We start from the raw sequence: 18,069 nt of genomic DNA on the forward strand, positions 1-18,069 counted from the left end.
CAGAATTCCATCCTCGGACACTTGGAAGTCTGGTTTCCTCTTAGTATCATCCATTTCTAGAATCTTCTGAATCTCGGGGTCTGTAGACTGTAATGCCCTAATCTTGGTTTGCACTTCCGGTTCAATCCTTAACGTTGCCACCAAACTGGAGAGATGTCCTACCTCAAATTTAAACTCCGAGTCTCGCGCTCCTTCCAATAAGATCCATTCTTTGACTATTAATTGCGCGATGCTCGACTTTTGACTTAGGGCATCTGCTACCCGGTTGGCCTTTCCGGGATGATATAAAATGTCACAGTCATAGTCCTTCAACAACTCCATCTAAAGACGTTGTCTCATGTTTAGTTCTTTTTGAGAAAATAAATACTTGAGACTCTGATGGTCCGTATAAATCTGGAACCTTTCTCCACATAAATAGTGCCTCCAAATCTTAAGTACGAAAATAATGGCTGCCAGTTCCAAGTCATAAGTCGGATAGTTCATCTCATGAGGTCTTAATTGACGCGATGCATAAGCAACTGTCGCGCCACACTCTCGCGTGCTTTCTGATGGAGGTATTTTTCTAAACGGGCCTCTCCCAGACCATACCTCACGTGACAGCGGGGTTTGTTTGATCTAAATTTAAACTTGGAGTCACCACTAGTCATTTACGGTAGGTCGACTAGAAACCTAATTGTGGTATGGGAGAAGTACCGCAATCCTACGAACCAAAGATTCTGGATAAGGGACTTGGTTATGTTAACGATCCCAAATTGAGACCATTAACGCCCTTTCGGTACCTAAGAACGATATGGCATGTCTAGCGTATCACACGGATCCCTAAGGTCACTTCACTAATCTATCCATGGACAATCAATTAAACATCCAAAAATCAACTGCACATCCAATGGCAAATCAATCACAATAACCATAATTTGGTCACTAGAAATGAAGGCCTACCAAAACCCTAACAAAGCTCTAATAGCTTGTTCATTTCATTTTTTAGGGTTTAGGGTTTTTAGGGGTTTTGGCCTTAAATTTGGAATTTTCCAAATTATGCCACTTAGGCATTTTGGAAAATCCAAATTTCACTTTTCATGACTGGCCACAATGATTTTTAATCATTCTGTGGATTTTCAAAATTTTTGAATATTTTTTTTCGAAAAAATTTTTAAATCGAGAAATGATTCTTTTTATGATTTTTTGGCAATTTTTGTGAATTTTCCAATTTTTCAATATTTTATTGATTTTTCAGAATTTTCAAAATTTTATTTGTATTTTATGAATTTTTTTGAAATTTTTATGAATTTTCCGAAAATTTTTCTATTTTTCTGAATTTTCTGTAATTTTTCTGATTTTTATACATTTTCTTCAAAATTTTCTAATTTTTTTTTATGATTTTTGTGATTTTATTATTATTATTTTTTTAGGATTTTTGTATTTTGTATTTTTTTGTTTATTTATTTATTATTCTTTTTAATTAATTTTTTTTGAATTTTCCCGCCGGGGGTTGAACCGGACCGGACTGGTTTAGACCGGTTCGGCCGAGACCGAACCGGCCGTCGCCGGCGTCGGCGCCGGCGCCGATCATCCTCTCCGGCGGGCACGGTGCCAAAACGGCACCGTTTTTGGCATCTTTCATTCAGGCATTTCCCCAAATACTTGGTGTGCGTGAATTATGTGTTAGGGTTTTCAAGGTCGCCGGTTTGAGCTCACCGTCGACAAGCCTCCGGTGACCTTTTGATCAATATGATTGCACCATTGTGATGTCCTCACATCCTATTTTCAATCTACCCTATTCGGCACGCCAGTGGATGTTTGCCGGCCGGCGAAAAACTCGATCAAAAACCCTAAGTCGCCACTGACCAAACCGAGTTTTTCAAAGCTTCAAATCCTTATTCCAATCGCCCTAGCCGTCTAAACCGATTCCTATCACTACCAAACATCAAACAAAGGTCGAAGTACACCAACCTGGATGGTCTAAGACCACTGCATTGCTCCGGCGAGGTCACCGGAGCCCCGGCGAAGAGGTTCTAAAACGTGGCTGACTCGGTTTATGCCATTTTTCATCCACAAATGCAATCAAATACATAAATCATGGTCAAAAACATGTTTTGAACATCAATATACCAAGATTAGTCAAAGCAATCACTCAAACATGCACATCGATGACAAAACCACATTGTGGAATTTTTCAATAAAGCTGATCGGGATGAGTTTTTACCTGATTCGTCCAACGATCAGATGAAATTGTTGAACCGAACGGGGCCCTGGGGATTGTTCCTTGACTCTCGATCTTCCTCCCGGTGTGCTCGGTTTCGCCGGAACAGGTCCAAGTTGATCGGACAGCACTTGATTTCAGGCCTTCGCGGTCAGGTTTCTCGGCTTGGCACGGCGAGGGGAGGTCACGGTCAACTCGTGATTCGCCGGCGCCCCGCCGTCTAGGGCGGCGCCGAACACTCACGGGGGAACCTCTAACCCTCACTCTCTCTAAATTTTTCAACGTTTCGCTCTCTTTCTCTCTCTTCTCGTTCTGGAATTTCGTCGAACACCTTCTCCTCGTTCGGGTCAGTTTTTCTAGTTTTTTTTTCATTGATTTCCCGCTCAAAATCGGTTGGAACCGAACTCTAATCAGTTTAGGGTTGTTAATCGGTGCCAGCTGGACATTTTCCAGCTGGCCTAATCAATTTCCACGTGTCGAATTGACGGGAAACGATCGGCAAAGTTCTGGGTTTAAGTTTGTTTTTCTGGGTTTTTCGCGGGTTGAATGAACCGAGTGAGGAAGACGACATTGTTCGGGTCGGGTCGGGTTGACCCGTCCGACCCGGAAATTCCGGTTTTGCTTAAATTCGCGAATTAAACCCAATTTCCACCAAATTTTCGAAATTCGACCTCAAAATTGAATTTGCCAGTATGTTCCGAACCCAAACATACAATTTTCCCCAATTTTGATTATAATTGTACCCAAAATTTTCTCATTTTTATATCCGGGTTAATAGGTTTTGTTCAATTCGAGGTCTTAATGACCTGATTAGGAAAAATTGATGCCAAAATTGCATTACCCACCCCCGATTAACCCTAAAAATAATAATCTCATGTTTCGAAAATTTCATTTTGGGCACGATTTCCAATTTAGGTTCAAAATTCCTAATTTTCAATCAATTTTTGGGGATTTTGGATTTTTACAACAAATTGTGCAATTGGACTGACCATTATGCAATTAAAGGTCCCGGAATCAATTGTTGTGAAGACACTATGACCTAAAAATGTCTAGAAAAAATTTAATTTCACTTTTGGTCCAATTTAGGTTTAATTTTGCCCAAATTTGGGAAAAACATGTACCCGATTGAAATTTTCTAAAATTGATAGTGTATTTATGAAATTGAATTTAAAATAAGATTATTGACTATTTTTATGGAATTTTCTGATTCCATTTACTATTTTTCTTGATTTTCTTGCTTATTTTGACTAAAAGATATTAAGAAAAAATGCAGAAAAATGCTAAAAAATTATTATTATTGTTTAGAAATAGGTTTCTAGGCTTGGCCAAGATCCCTAGACCTAATTTTGAAATTTTTGAAAATATGACAAAAATGAGCTAAAAAATAGGTGTCAACAGCAACCACCCTTCCATGTTGCATTAGCACGCATCCCAATCTCTTAAGTGAAGCATCGCTATAAATCTCATATCCTCCCGGTCCTAAAGGGATTGTTAGTACTGGCGTAGTTGTCAATCTCTGCTTCAATTCCTGAAAACTCTCTTCGCACTTTTCCGTCCATTCAAATTTCGTCTCCTTCTTAAGGGCCCGTTTGGTAACGTGCCAAATAGTAAAAATTTCCGTTCTTTTGTTTCCAGAAACAGTTTGTGAACAGAAATGCGTTTGGTAAATTTTTTATTCCCCGGCACAATTTTACAAAAATTTATGCCCAGAAACAATTTTGGAGGAGAAACAAGAAACAAAAAAAACTAGCTTCTTGTTTCTCGGCACAGAAATAAGAAACAATTTTGGAAGCGCTGAGCTTCCAAAATAAGAAACAATTTTGGAATCACTTTTTACTCCTCTCCTGCGCAGAGCTCGTTCTATTCTGCTCCTTCACCGCTGCTGCTCCTTCACCCACGAGGCTGCTCCTTCTCGTTCGAGGTAAGTTCTTGCTGATGACTTGCTCCTTCTCGTTCGACGGCGCTCGCTCGAGCAACCATCGCCGATCTAGGCAAGGGCTCACTCGAGCGAGCGCTGCCCTCGCCGGTCTGGGCGACAGCAAGCTGGAGCGAGTGGGCCAGGGCTGCGCTCGCTCGAGCTCGCCGTCGCCCAAACAGGCGAGGGCGGCGCTCGCTCGAGTGAGCCCTTGCCCACATCAACGACGGCAAGGCTCGAGCGAGCGCTGGCCTCGCCTATCTAGGCTCGCTCTCGCTAGAGCGACCGCCGCCCTCGCGAATCTGGGCGAGGGCTGCGGTCGCTCGAGCGAGGCCGCGCTCGCTCAAGCCTCGCCATCACTCAGATCGGCGAGGGCCGTGCTTACTTGAGCGAGCCGTGGCCTAGATCGGCGACGGTTGCCCAAGCGAGCGCGTCTGCGGCCCTCGCCGATCTGGGCGACGGTGAGGCTGGAGCGGGCGCTGCCCTCACCCATTTGGGCTCCTTCTCGCTCGAGCGACCGCCGCCCTCGCAAATCTGGGTGAGGGCCGCGCTCGCTCGAAGTTGTTTTATGCAACTATGGTGATATGGTGTTGGTCATTGGTAATTGTCTTGTGTTAATTTTCTGTTGCTTTTCACAACGGCGATCCTTTTTGCATTGGGGTGGTGATTTTCATTTACTAAATGGTTATTCTGTTTTTTTTAGTAGATTGAACAAGCTAATTGGTGATTAGTCAATTTCAGTAGAAGTTCGTTACGCCTGGATTCATCTCCACGCTTCTGTCCATTGCTTTCTATTATTTGTCCAAGTTGATTCGCAAAGGTAAAATCCTCACCTGTGGTTATCGCAAAGGCAGACTTTCTTGTGGTTATTCATGGTGGACAATCTATATTTGTTCTGTAGGTGCATTATATTGTGCAGTATGCGCATAAGAAGACCATTAGGAGTATTAACATTCTAGTGTCTAGGCAAGCATATTGAATTTGCACTGCTGTTTGGGTGTACTTTTCAATAGTTGTCAGTGAGCAAGTTTGAATTATCTTTACAGTGAGTTATATGTTGACAATAACATCACGCCCCGCAGAACATCCAAGCATATCACTAGTCAAGAAGCCGTATGTATTGTAAATGTTCTTTGGAGTCGGATACCCTGCACCTTATCTTCTACTGTCATCTCTGCATGTTTTGTCATCATCAAGAAGCCGTATGTATGGACTGCTGAGGTTTTATTCAAAACTGATTCCTGGGTGCGTGTGTAACATCCGAAGAAGCACCATATGATAAATGATATTGTTCGTGTCATCTTCCATACCTTATAATCTCCCTTAGTTCTTGTGTCGAGTGGCGTCTCCTGTCCCTCTTCTTGGCCCCTTCCTCCTCGCGTATTTTGCTTCTAGCGATCTGCTCGCTCGGGTCGTTCGAGTAATTTGTAAGCAGGTCGTGTTCCTATGGGTCCTTCAATGGAGGAAAATCTTGAAAAGCTTTATTGATCAGCATCCGACGAACTGTGGGAACATCATCTTACTAGTGATATGTTTGGATGTTATGCGGGGCGTGATTTTTTTCTCTTCTCTTATCTTTACATGACTATGTTATTGATTTAATGCATGACTCATATGATTCTCAATCTATCAAGGTTAAATGGCATCTCAAAAAGAGATATTCAATGCAAAGTGGACTGAGCCTTTAACCAACATGTTTGTAAGTTTGTTGGTTAAGGAGGTCAAAAAGGGAAATCGCACATCTTCTACTTACAACAAAGTTGGGTGGAATAATATACGGACTGAATTCATTAAACAGTCAGGATACCAATATACCCTAGTTCAGTTGAAGAACAAGGTGAACAAACTGAGGAAACAATATGGTAGTTTTAAGAAGCTTCTTTCGCAATCCGGATTTGGCTGGGATAATGTGAATAAAACTGTTGTTGTCGACGATCCAAGTATTTGGGAATCTCACATCAAGGTATCTTTTAACTTTTGATTATTTTGATTTCATTGTACATGTAAGTTTTAAAATGTTTCATTATGTTTTTGACATGTTATTATTGTGAAAATTGTAGGATAATAGTGAGTGGACAAAATTCAAGAAGGATGGATTTCCCCTGTATCCTGAGCTGTGTATTGTATTTGGTGGTACATATGCTACTGGGGAGCATGCTATAGGAAATGCCGAAGATTTGACGGTGTCAGAGGAAGGTGACAATGGTGGTGGCGATGCAGACAGTGATCTAAAGGACTTGAGTGATCACCACATTGATGAGACAGTCTTTACATCCGGCAATAGTGCCGATCCAGTTCATGTGAAGCACCGTTTGGATAGGACTCCAAATGCCAAGAGGAGAAGAAAGAATACCTCATCTTGCATTGCTGACACTTGCAAAGCTATACAGGAGCTGATCAAAACTAAGACAGGTCAATCTGTGAGTGGCTCTGCCACCTCACGGGTCACAGAACCACCTGTGGACCCTTACTCCGTATCTGCCGTCATTGATAGCCTACTTAATATGCCCGACTTGGGACCAGATCGTTATAGCAAAGCTATAGAACGAGCATGTGTTAGTGCCGCATGGAGGGAGGCTTTCATCAAAACCCCAGCTGAATGGAAAAATGCACTTATTGAATCTCTTTACTAGATGTTGGGAAATGTACTGTTGATTGTGTGAGGTTTCATTTGATTGTATGACTTATGTTAGTACTTGATATTTGGTTTTTAGAGATATTGATCTTGAGACTCTTGTACTTTTGTGGTGCCATGGGTACACCAAACTGTTTAGGTGCTATTTATATATTTGGTTTGCTTTCACTTTATGACTTATGTTATTGGTTGTGATTCGATTTTTTTTTTTTACATATCTATATTGATGTTCTTGTATTTGTTTGATAATATAGGTACTATGGAAGGGGGATCAAATAGTGTGTCTAATGGGCAGGTAGATCCAGATGAACAATTATTAGATGATGATGATGTATATATATTGATAGGATGGTCGTGCATCATTGCGGAGGACATGTCCATGCATATGAGAGAACCTATTAGGGATAGCAAACTATCAGGACCTGAATGGATAAGGGAGATTGTTTATGAACATTCAGATAGATTCTATGAAGCCTTCAGGATGGAGAGACATGTTTTTCTGAACCTATGTGAATTAATGAGGGCAAAAGGTTGGTTGAAAGATAGTCGGTTTATTAGGATAGATGAACAAGTTGGGATATTCTTATCTATGGTTTGTCACAATAACTCCAATAGAGATTTATGTGAGAGATTCCAACATTCAGGACAAACAATTAGCAATTATTTCAATATAGTGTTGAAAGCAATTATCAAACTCTCAAAGGAAGTTATCAAACCACTGTCCTTTGATGTTGTTCCACAGGAAATTCTTATGAATCATAATCATGAACGATACTTCAAGGTATGGTTTTTATTTTTTGAGTTTACATTATCAAATATATGTAGTTGATAATCTTGTATAACATTAGATTTTTATAAATGCACAGGGCTGCGTAGGTGCTATTGATGGCACCCATATCAATGCTTCCGTCCCTGTGTCTGAGCAGGTCCCATATAGAGGTAGGAAAGGGAATACCACCCAGAATGTGCTGTGTGTTTGTTCATTTGATATGAAGTTTACTTTCGTGTATTCTGGGTGGGAAGGATCTGCCAACGATTGTCGGGTGCTTTCGGCAGCACTCGAGACTCCTGGACTGCAATTTCCTCGACCACCACTAGGTATTTACTTTGTCTATAAGAAAAAATTTCTTTATGATTGTTATGATTGCATATTATAACAAATTTATATGTACCATGTTATAGGCAAATACTACGTGGTAGATTCTGGTTATGCATCACTTCCGGGATTTTTAACTCCGTTTAAAGGTGAACGGTATCATTTGAACGATTATAGGGGGCGTGGAAGACGGCCAAGCACAGCAAGAAAATTGTTTAACCATAGGCACTCTTCACTAAGGAATGTCATTGAGAGGTCATTTGGGGCATTAAAGAATCGCTTCACCGTTTTGAGACACATGCCCCCATTTACAATAAAAAAGCAAGCACTTATTGTAATTGCATGTTGTGCTCTCCATAATTACATTCGTGAGGAGGACAAGATGGACAAAAACTTTTCCCATTATGGAGATCCAGACTACCCATTTGGAGCTAGAGAAGTGGAAGTTGCGGATGATACACCACTTGAGCAAGCAGCTGAGATAAACATGCTTAGGAAAAGTATTGCAAATAAAATGGCAAGGGATTACAATCTGCCCGAGATTCCATGATTTGTGTTTCTGACTTTTGTAATATTATTTTTAAATACTACATGACGATGGGAGATGATCCTTACATGTACTTTTGTCATTTCCTTTTGTTTTATTACATGTACTTTACTGATGGTATGACATGAGTCGATCAACGAAAAATATAGTAACTCAAGGTGCAATTTTAGTCCAGTCAAAATTGTTTATACAAGATTGCTTAGGTAGTTGCTTAGGGGGAAGTTGGACTTACATAAGTTCCTGCCAGCACTTCTTTGTGATACCTAAAGTTTTAACTAATAAAACATCCACAAAAATTTTCTCCATAATGAAAAAAAGGAAAAGGATTTAGATGAGATTCATCTTAAAGTCTTCAATACAAGCACTCACCTAATATTTGGATTTGGAGTAATGTTTCCATTCTAATTCCAAGTTCTTCGATATGAGCAAAAATACGGTAAAGTCAAAATACGGTATACACCGCTAGGAGTGATAGAGGGAAGAGTTTGTACCAACTATATACCATGTTTATACATATCACCATGTTTCCTTCACTTACAAGAAAAAAATAAAATTGGTAAGTGCTCCATGAGAATTAATACCAAGTTTTAAAAAGCACTTCAAAAAAATTTAGAATAGAAATTTTCTGCAGTTACCAAACACATTTCTATTCTTTTTCTATTCCAGGAATAGAAATTTTCTGCAGTTACCAAACGCATTTCTGTTCTTTTTCTATTCCAGGAATAGAAATTTTGGACAGTTACCAAACGCCTTCAAATGCTCAGAAATTATTTCCGGGCACAGAATAAAAAAAATCATTTCTGTTCAGAAATAGTTCCCGGGCACAGAATAGTTGTCATGCGCACCCTAAGTAACCTGGTCAGTGGAGTGGCTATCGCTGAGAATCCTTCCACGAATCGGCGATAGTAACCTGCCAGACCTAAAAAGCTTCGAACCTCAGTAACTGTCGTCGGTCTTGGCCAATCCATTACTGCTTCAATCTTCACCGGATCTACGGAGATTCCTTCTCCGGAGATCACGTGTCCAAGGAACGCTACTCGATTAAGCCAAAACTCGCACTTGCTAAACTTAGCATACAGTACATGCTCTCTTAACGTTCGTAGAACCTTTTCCAAGTGTACTCATGTTCCTCAGGACTCTTTGAGTACACCAGAATATCATCTATAAAGACAATTACGAACTGATCCAAAAATTCTTTGAATACCCTATTCATTAAGTCCATGAAAGCAGCAGGGCATTAGTCAGCCCAAACGGCATTACCGTGAACTCGTAGTGTCCATACATCGTCCTAAATGCCGTCTTTGGGATATCCTCCTTTTGGATTCTCAACTGGTGATATCCCGTCCTTAGGTCAATCTTAGAAAATACCGAGGCTCCTTGCAATTGATCGAACAGGTCATCAATCCTTGGGAGAGGATACTTATTCTTGATTGTCACATGATTCAGCTGGCGGTAATCAATACACAGTCTCAACGAGCCATCCTTCTTCCTTACAAATAAAACTAACGCTCCCCATGGAGACGCACTCGGTCGAATAAAACCCTTATCCAACAGTTCCTGCATCTGAACTTTTAATTCTTTCAACTCCAACAACGACATCCTATAAGGCGGCTTCAAGATTGGCTCGGTTCCAGGGGCCAACTCGATAACAAACTCTACTTCCCTTTCTGGTGGCAATCCCGGCAATTCCTGAGGAAAAAATATCGGGAAAGTTGCACACCACTGCTATATCATATAGCCGCATTTCTTCTGCCGTTAAATCCACCACACTTGCTAAGTAACCATGACACCCCTCATCCAACAATTTGGTTACTTCTACTGATGAAGCCCAAGGGATCGAGATTCCTCCTCGACTCCCTACAAACTCAAATCCAGGGTGTCCAGCCGGACTAAACTGAATCACCCTGTTACTGCAGTCCATTACAGTATTCTGTTTGACTAATCAATCCATGCCCACAATCACATCAAAATCATACATGGTTAACACAGCCACATCTATCCTGCTTTCTACACCACTAATTACTATTTTACAATCTGGGCATCCTAACGATATGCATATCTTATCCATCAACGGTGTAGTCACACATAATTGCACTTCTAATAAAACGGGTTTCAATCCAGCCAATTCAACAAACTGAGCAGACACAAACGAGTGCGACGCCCCCGGATCAAATAGAGCATAGGCAACATAATTACACAGAGAAACCATACCTGTGATTACGCCTGGCGCATTCTCAGCTTCTTTTCGCGCCATGGCGTACACACGTCCTTGTGCCGGCGGTTTGTTCGGATTAGCCGACGGGGCTACACTAGTCGGATTCCCAATCCGAGGTGTCTGCGATGATGGGGGTGGTCGAACCTGCTGATTCGGGCAATTCCTTATGTGATGTCCCATTCCACCACACCCAAAGCACGCCCCAGTTACGCTTGGGCAGGGACCACTCCCATGATGTCTCCCACAACGTCTACAGGCTGAATTAGATTAATGTGATGATTTCCCAATATTCCTCCTTGCCGGAGGAACAAAACGTCGGTTTCCCATCATCGGCCTTTTTCCCTACTGACGATTGTCCCTGGCTGAGGTATAACGTGATCTAGACGCGGCAGCTCTATCTGTCATATCATGCTCGATAGCTTGAGCCCTCTCATATAATTCCTCATAAGTTCTCAAATTCACCGGTATCAATTGACTGCAAATGTCAGCCCTCAATCCATCCCGAAACCTTCGCGCCTTGTCCTCAGGATGGTCTACCATTCTCGGTGCAAACTTAGACAGTCTGGCAAATTTTGCCTCATATTGATCCACAGTCATTTGGTTCTGTTGCAGTCTAACGAAAGCCGTCATCTTCCTTTCTCGAGCACTTACCGAGAAATACTTCTCATTAAAAGCCTGAACGAAGGTCGTCCAATTCTGATCCACGCCCGTAGGGAACACTCGGCCCTGCGTGGCTTTCCACCAATCATTTGCATTACCCTGAAGCTGGTACATTGCCAGTGTCACTTTCTCTGCTTCAGTACACCCCAATAAAGCAAAAGCTTTTTCTAACTCCTCAACCCATTTAGAAGCAGCCTCTGGATCCCCTACTCCTTCAAACTTTGATGGTTTCAGCTTTAGAAATTATTCTACTAACTGATGCATCTGTCGATTCCCATTTCCGTTACCCGAATTCTCATTAACTAAAGCAGCTACAGCCTCTGCAGCTTGAGCGGTCGCATTAGCTCGCTCTTGAGCTTGCCTATCCATCAAATTCCCAATCCCCTCTAACACCCTGAGAACTCCTTCCATACGCGGATATTTTGCGATCGAAATCTGAGAGCTCGACGAGCCTCCCGCTCCTGCACCTCTCCTATTCATTCTCACGGGCTCACGCTACCCTCCTACCTGCTATAATTCCATACAGGAATTAGAGACCTAGGCCAACTATACTAGTCCAAGCCCTAGGCACAAAACTCAACAACCAACACTCAATAACCACAACCAACCATCAAATCAATCGAGTAACATCAAACCAACATCACCAAGCAACTAACAGGGTTCTTGTACTCACCTCAAGTCCTGCCGCTCCTTAGTCTCAATCAACATTATAACCGCAATAAACCACTCAGCAACCACAAGCGCGTACTCATAGGACATGCACAATCCCCATACACACGCATTCTACGAAGGGCTCCCTAACTGACTACCCCGAAGTCGTCGCTCCTTATCACTCCAGGTCTCGACCTTACTTGTATCGAGCTAACCCTTGCTCTGATACCAAATCAAACGGGGGTGTCACGTCCCGAACCCCATCGAGCTCGCGACATCCTTCCTTGGTCGAATTAATATGACGTCCCAGGAAAACATCGCCGACCCAAACGATCAGAAGCACATGCGGAAATGAATATCAAAACGCCCGTACTAAAAAGATAACGACGGGGTAGAGCATCAAGACAGTCAATGAACTAACAACATTAACTTATATACACTTTCAACGTACCGAGCATACAAACAACGTTACATACAAACTTAGCAAACGAGCATAAAAAAACTACCGACATAACAAAAAGGATCGGGTGGTTGGGTTAGCTTAGCTTCACTATAGGTCAACCTATCTTCCAAAAAGTGACTGGTCAGACCTAGTCTATACAACCCTAAAATACCCTGGTGAAACCTAGGGATCACCCTCCTTCCATTCTTCTCCTGAGTCCTCTGGCTCGAACCCCGGAGGAATACGTGGATCGTGATATGGAGGGACCGCCTGCAATGGTTGTACAGCCAACGGCTCCACTGGGGGTACTGTGAATGGCTTCTCATATGGCTCCTCCGGATCAACGATCTCGCCATCAGGAGGAATGATTGCCAAAGGGTCCCATTCGCCAACGCCATAGAAAGGGATGTCGAAACTTCTCAGCGGACCTGTTTCCTCCACGCCATCTCGATAAGTCCACGCCACGTACGAATACGACTTCAGGTGTAATCCGCCCTCGTCAACCCAAACAACGCTCGAGTGCCTTACGAAAGCTCGGTCGTCTCCTAAAGGGTACTCCACCTCCTGATGATCCACATGACTAGGGATCCCAAAACGAGGAGGCGGGCCTCTTGGGTTCATGGCTGGGGGTCTGAAATTGTGGTTATACAACTATGAGACGAATCTCAATAAGTGCACAACCCCAAACCCCACATAGGCTCTCACGTACCGCCAGACAAAACATGCTTAACACACATAACCAGTCATACCAACAATCACATGCGATCCTACCTGGGATCCATCATGTACATCCCTGCATGTCAGATAATAATACAGCCAATCCATTCACATCCTTACTCATCAAACACTATGTCACGCGAGGCAAACCACACTCGCACGCTACTCACACCATGCGTCAATTTTCACAAGTCTCGTGCGTCAAACCAAGTCCAGCTCATTCTCAACTTTCCATCACTACCGCGCCCGCGTAAAACGCATCAGGCTAACGGTCTTCTGACCTCGTCAGGCATCGTCATCCCGTCGGGCCGGGCATCGTCACCTCGTCAGGGACGGCATCGTCCCGCGTAACACGCCTCAGGACGGAACCTACCCCGCGTAAACGAACACGCCTCAGGGTACCACTTTTCCAGCCATTCAAACCATCTCGTACCATCATACCACACGTACCACGCGACCACACATAACACACGGCCACACAATCTCACGCTACACATACATTTCGCAAATGTACATCCTCGTCACGCGAGTACATTACACGTCCACACATACTTGGCACGCGACCTCATTGCACGGTCACATCGCCACACAATCATTCACATAAGCTCATTCAAGCCATAACATTACCAATCAATCATGCAATTCAGTCACAGTCATGCCGCATCATCGCAGCCCTATCCGAGCCTTCCAAACCGCACATATTCAGTCACCAAATCAATCCATAACAACCTAATATCCAGCCTCCTTCACATGCCTCAAACAGCCCCTAAATTACCCGAACCGAGTCCTAAACATGTCCAGCAAAACCCGAGGTCCTAAGGAGGGTTTGGGGGAGTCACTTACCTTAAAAAGGGGTGACAAACGGGCTGGACAGGTGGTCGGAACAGCCGGACCAGAAGCAGCAGCCGAGCAGCGGCACTGGCGGCTAGGCGGGCGAGCGGCGGCAACGCCGTGGACGGGCGGCTGGCAGGCGGCGATCGGGTGGCTATGGGGACGTATGGGCCAGGGGAGGATAATCGGGGGTGGCTCGGTGGTAGCTGGGCTGAACAAGACAGGGTGAGACAGAGAGAAAGACAGGCGGACGGTGGGGCGCGGCCGAGGAAGAAGAAGCAGCAACGGCGGATGGCTGGCCGGCGGCGACTAGGCGGCTGGGCAGCTGGTGGCCGGCCAAGCTCGGCTCACGCACCGGGAAGGAGGGAAAGAGAGAGCTTCCGATCGGTGGGGGATGAGGAGAGAGAGAGTGGATTATAAGAGAGAAAGAGAGAGAAATAAATATATATATGTCGCCCCCAATAATTGGTCTCTAAAACCCCACCGGAAATTACCAATCTACCCCTCTAACTAACACACCAATCCAAGGGCCAAGATTCAATCTTATCCATATCCAACGGCCCACATTCAATCTTATCCAATAATTCAAGGGCAAAAAGATAATTGACCATGGTAGGAGAGGGGCATTCTTGCCCTTCTATTTTTCGGCCATACAGGCTAATTATCATACCCCCGATTTAAATCCAGTCTTCCAAATTCGTTCGCGGTGCACAAGGGCAAAATAGTCATTTTTCCGGTCCCGAACCGAAATCCATTTAAAAAAATGGGTGGCCCCAAGGTTGGCCACACCAAAAATGTCATCGGCCGCTAAAAATTGTCACTTTCAAAATTCCCGATTCCCGGGCCCGGATTCCAAGAAATAACTAAAATCGAACAATCGCGACTCTAGCTTATCTCTTACTAACGGGTGGCTCATTGGGATTACGCGCTTTCGACCCGTGACCGACACTAAATCAAGTCACGTTTAAGTTTGCTCGAGCCAAGGGGACCTCGATTGTCATGTAATTGCGAGGGTATGTCGCTAGTTCCCTTCGGACACTATCGATCAAATAGATCGGTCTCTGTTGGCCCAAAACATTCCCTCGTCAATCCTTATGATCGAAGGTCGAACCAAGGTCGAGTTCTTTGGTCGTGCGAACTCAATCCCGTGATAGCCTTACCCCTAAGGTTAGCATCCCGAGAATGCGCAGTTCCGGGTGAGATCTCACTATAAGTGCATTGACCAAAATATTCATTTCATAAATCCCGGGAAAAGGATCGAAAATTCAGAATGTTACATTTTTACCATCATTTGGTCTTCTTTGTACAAGCACCGCTCCTAACGACTCATAATGAATCGTCAAATATAAGATTAGCGGAACTCCAGGAATTAGTGGTACCAACATTGGTGGGCATACCAGATATTCTTTAATCTTGTCAGAGGCTTGTTGACATTCCGCATCCCACTTCACTTTGGCATTTTTCTTTAACAATTTGAAGAATGGTTTAACAGTCTCAAAAAGCTAATAGATGAAACGGGCAATGTAATTTAATCGCTCCAACAGGCTTCTCACTTCTTTTACCGTAGAAGGAATTTTTAAGTCGTATATTGCCTTGATCTTGGAGGGATCTATTTCGATGCCTCTGCTACTGACCACAAACCCTAGCAGTTTGTCGGATTTTGCCCCAAATACACATTTGTCGGGGTTTAGCCGCAACTTATACTTTCTAAGTCTTTCGAACAATTTACGAAGCACCTCAACATGATCTTCTCCTTGTTTGGATTTTGCTATCATGTCGTTCACATATACCTCGATTTCTTTGTGCATCTTGTCGTGAAACAAAGTTACCATTGCCCTTTGATATGTGACACCAGCATTTTTCAAATCGAAAGGCATCACCTTGTAACAAAATGTGCCCCATGGTGTTATGAAGGACGTCTTCGCCTTATCCTCTTCATGAGGATTTGATTATATCCTGAAAAACCATCCACGAATGAAAATGTTTCGAACCCAGCAATGCTATCCACTAATACATCGATATGTGGAAGCGGGAAATCATCCTTAGGGCTTGCTTTATTTAAGTCATGATAATCAACGCACACCCGTACTCGACCATCTTTCTTCATTACGGATACTATGTTGGCAACTAATTCTGGATATGGTACCACTTCAATGAAACCAACTTTGAGCAATTTTATCACTTCTTCTTCTATTTTCTTTGCCAAGTCTGGTTTCGTTCGCCTCAATTTTTGCTTCTTTGGTGGGATATTTGGATCAATTGGCAAAGCATGTTCAACTATGCTTGGATCAAAGCCTGATATGTCAGCATAAGACCATGCGAATATATCTTGATATTCTCTGAGCAAATCTGTGATTCTTTTTGCTTCTGCTGAGGGAAGACTTTCTCCAATCTTAACTTCTTTAGGATTCTCTTTATCGCCCAAATTAATAGTGTTCGTTTTCTCTAATGTGAGTGGCTTTGATTCTTCATGACGAATCCATTCCTTTCTGACCCATTCCTTGACTCGAGACTCCCATTCTTCTACATCGATCACGACCTCTTCAGGGAATAAGGTTCCACTCCAGGCATGCTTGGAACAATTATTCTGAGACTTACTCATCTACAGGATCTGGTACCACGCTCAACGGGACATATAGCTCGACATCAATTGGACGCTTATTTTCTATCCATTTGATGTATTCTTTAGAGGCCATGCGAATCTTCATGTCTTCTTCCAAGCTTTTTGGCCACTCGATTATTTGTTCGAGTGGGTTATCCAAAGACAAGATGATCTTGTGAATTTTGGCTTGAAGGATATTCTTTTCCTCTTCGGGTATAATTCCACTTGGGATGTTAAAGGCGAACTCTTCGGGATTCCATACCGGTGGTACTTGCTAAAGTATCCCAAATTGTCTAATAACCCTTAGAGGACAATAAGCTGCTCATCTACTCAAACCAAGCAATGGTATCACATTTCCCTCTCGGCTTGTGATCTTCGTCTTATTAATCTTTGGCCAATTGATCCGCCATTGGATTTGATCAAGATTTAGGGTACTAATGAAATTGGCTCAATCTAAAAAAGATTGTTTGGGTAATTTGCTTTGGAGACAAATGTATCATTCAATTGGATTTATCACCGAACAAATTTCGCGAATGTTCATGAAACGACACCAAGGTCGAATGTGTGAGATGAACCATAATGACAAAAGACCAGTAGAAGCTTGAAAGATACCCCTCCCACAATTTTGGTACGTGTTTAAGGAAATGACGGTTTGGGCAAGAAGTATATTAGAGAAGTCCCACTTAAGACATGCTTGTCTTGCGATCATAGCAACTAAAGGGTCTAATCCCGTTCTGGACACGGGGAATAGAATAAATCCGAAGAAAGCTAGAATGAATACCCTGGCTTATGTGTTTCCCATTTCCCTAGGAAGTTTTGAAAAAGTTGTCTACCAGGATAGAAGTTTTAAGTCCAACGGGTGGCTCTACAACCCTAGGTTTAGAATTAATTCCAATGGCGGCTTGATATTCTTCTAATGTTGGTACCAATTCATGCTCTCCAAGTTGGAATGTGGCGGTGGAAACTTCCCAAAAATGCGCCAAAGCTTGGACTAAGCTGACTTGATGTTCCACATACATAAGCTCGAGAAGGTATCCAAGCCTTTCTTGGACATAAGTTTGGTTGTCCTTGGACATGCCTCTCCACCAAGCAACAAGTTTCTTTCGAGGAATGGGAATTACTTGGATGTCTAGTTTTCCCATTGAGCCTAATCATGCAAAAAGATTTGTTATTAATCACCATGGATTACGAATAAATTTTAATACCTCCATTTCAATCATATGTCCTCTTGAGGTAAAACGGAGGTAAAGTGCACTTGCATGCCTCAAAAGTAATGCAAATGTAATTTTGAGTCCGTTTAAACCTTAAAAGAGCATATAGTTGAGATTATGGACAAATTCAATGTGTGATGTAAATGCTCATTCTGTCATACTCCATTTAGACCATAAAGTCCTAAACTATGGTTTGCAACTTCGAATACATTCTGTCATACTCCATTTAGACCATAAAGTCCTAAACTATGGTTTGCAACTTCGAATACATTGAAATGCACAAATAAGCATTTGAATTACATGGAACAACCGCCATGGACCTATACATTTCATCTAAAAATGAAAGA

The 18,069-nt window shown here is 42.8% G+C and overlaps 3 protein-coding genes across 3 annotated transcripts; 2 read left to right on the forward strand and 1 right to left on the reverse strand.

The window, feature by feature from the left end:
• The first annotated feature begins 4,051 nt into the window (after positions 1 to 4,051).
• On the forward strand, positions 4,052 to 6,923 carry LOC130139964 (uncharacterized). The gene is made up of 4 exons (XM_056318024.1): positions 4,052 to 4,121; positions 4,822 to 4,935; positions 5,750 to 6,078; positions 6,176 to 6,923. Exons 3-4 carry the CDS (start codon positions 5,755 to 5,757, stop codon positions 6,746 to 6,748), a joined length of 897 nt encoding a protein of 298 aa, XP_056173999.1. The 5' UTR covers positions 4,052 to 4,121; positions 4,822 to 4,935; positions 5,750 to 5,754; the 3' UTR covers positions 6,749 to 6,923.
• Positions 6,924 to 7,009: 86 nt separating this feature from the next.
• LOC115668158 (uncharacterized) lies at positions 7,010 to 8,396 on the forward strand. The gene is made up of 3 exons (XM_030589654.2): positions 7,010 to 7,531; positions 7,617 to 7,848; positions 7,933 to 8,396. The coding sequence occupies exons 1-3, from the start codon at positions 7,010 to 7,012 to the stop codon at positions 8,394 to 8,396; spliced, it is 1,218 nt and encodes a 405-aa protein (XP_030445514.2).
• Positions 8,397 to 10,950: 2,554 nt separating this feature from the next.
• Positions 10,951 to 11,748, reverse strand: LOC115681127 (uncharacterized). Its single transcript, XM_030604968.2, has 2 exons — positions 11,556 to 11,748; positions 10,951 to 11,474 (listed from the first exon to the last, which is right to left on the reverse strand). The coding sequence occupies exons 1-2, from the start codon at positions 11,746 to 11,748 to the stop codon at positions 10,951 to 10,953; spliced, it is 717 nt and encodes a 238-aa protein (XP_030460828.2).
• Between the last annotated feature and the right edge of the window lie 6,321 nt (positions 11,749 to 18,069).

The sequence above is a fragment of the Syzygium oleosum genome, unplaced genomic scaffold (assembly GCF_021117445.2).
Source record: "Syzygium oleosum isolate NSW1041296 unplaced genomic scaffold, Sole_v2.1 Sole_v2.01, whole genome shotgun sequence".
Lineage (NCBI taxonomy): Eukaryota > Viridiplantae > Streptophyta > Magnoliopsida > Myrtales > Myrtaceae > Syzygium > Syzygium oleosum.

Bases quoted from the DNA above. Each gene is read 5' to 3' on its own strand.
- LOC130139964 (XM_056318024.1), top strand. From the start codon at position 5,755: ATGGCATCTCAAAAAGAGATATTCAATGCAAAGTGGACTGAGCCTTTA. The intron at 6,079-6,175 runs GTATCTTTTAAC...TGAAAATTGTAG, and splicing joins TTTGGGAATCTCACATCAAG to GATAATAGTGAGTGGACAAA.
- LOC115668158 (XM_030589654.2), top strand. From the start codon at position 7,010: ATGGAAGGGGGATCAAATAGTGTGTCTAATGGGCAGGTAGATCCAGAT. The intron at 7,532-7,616 runs GTATGGTTTTTA...ATAAATGCACAG, and splicing joins ATCATGAACGATACTTCAAG to GGCTGCGTAGGTGCTATTGA. The intron at 7,849-7,932 runs GTATTTACTTTG...ACCATGTTATAG, and splicing joins ATTTCCTCGACCACCACTAG to GCAAATACTACGTGGTAGAT.
- LOC115681127 (XM_030604968.2), bottom strand. From the start codon at position 11,748: ATGAATAGGAGAGGTGCAGGAGCGGGAGGCTCGTCGAGCTCTCAGATT. The intron at 11,475-11,555 runs GTAACGGAAATG...TTGAAGGAGTAG, and splicing joins TTTAGTTAATGAGAATTCGG to GGGATCCAGAGGCTGCTTCT.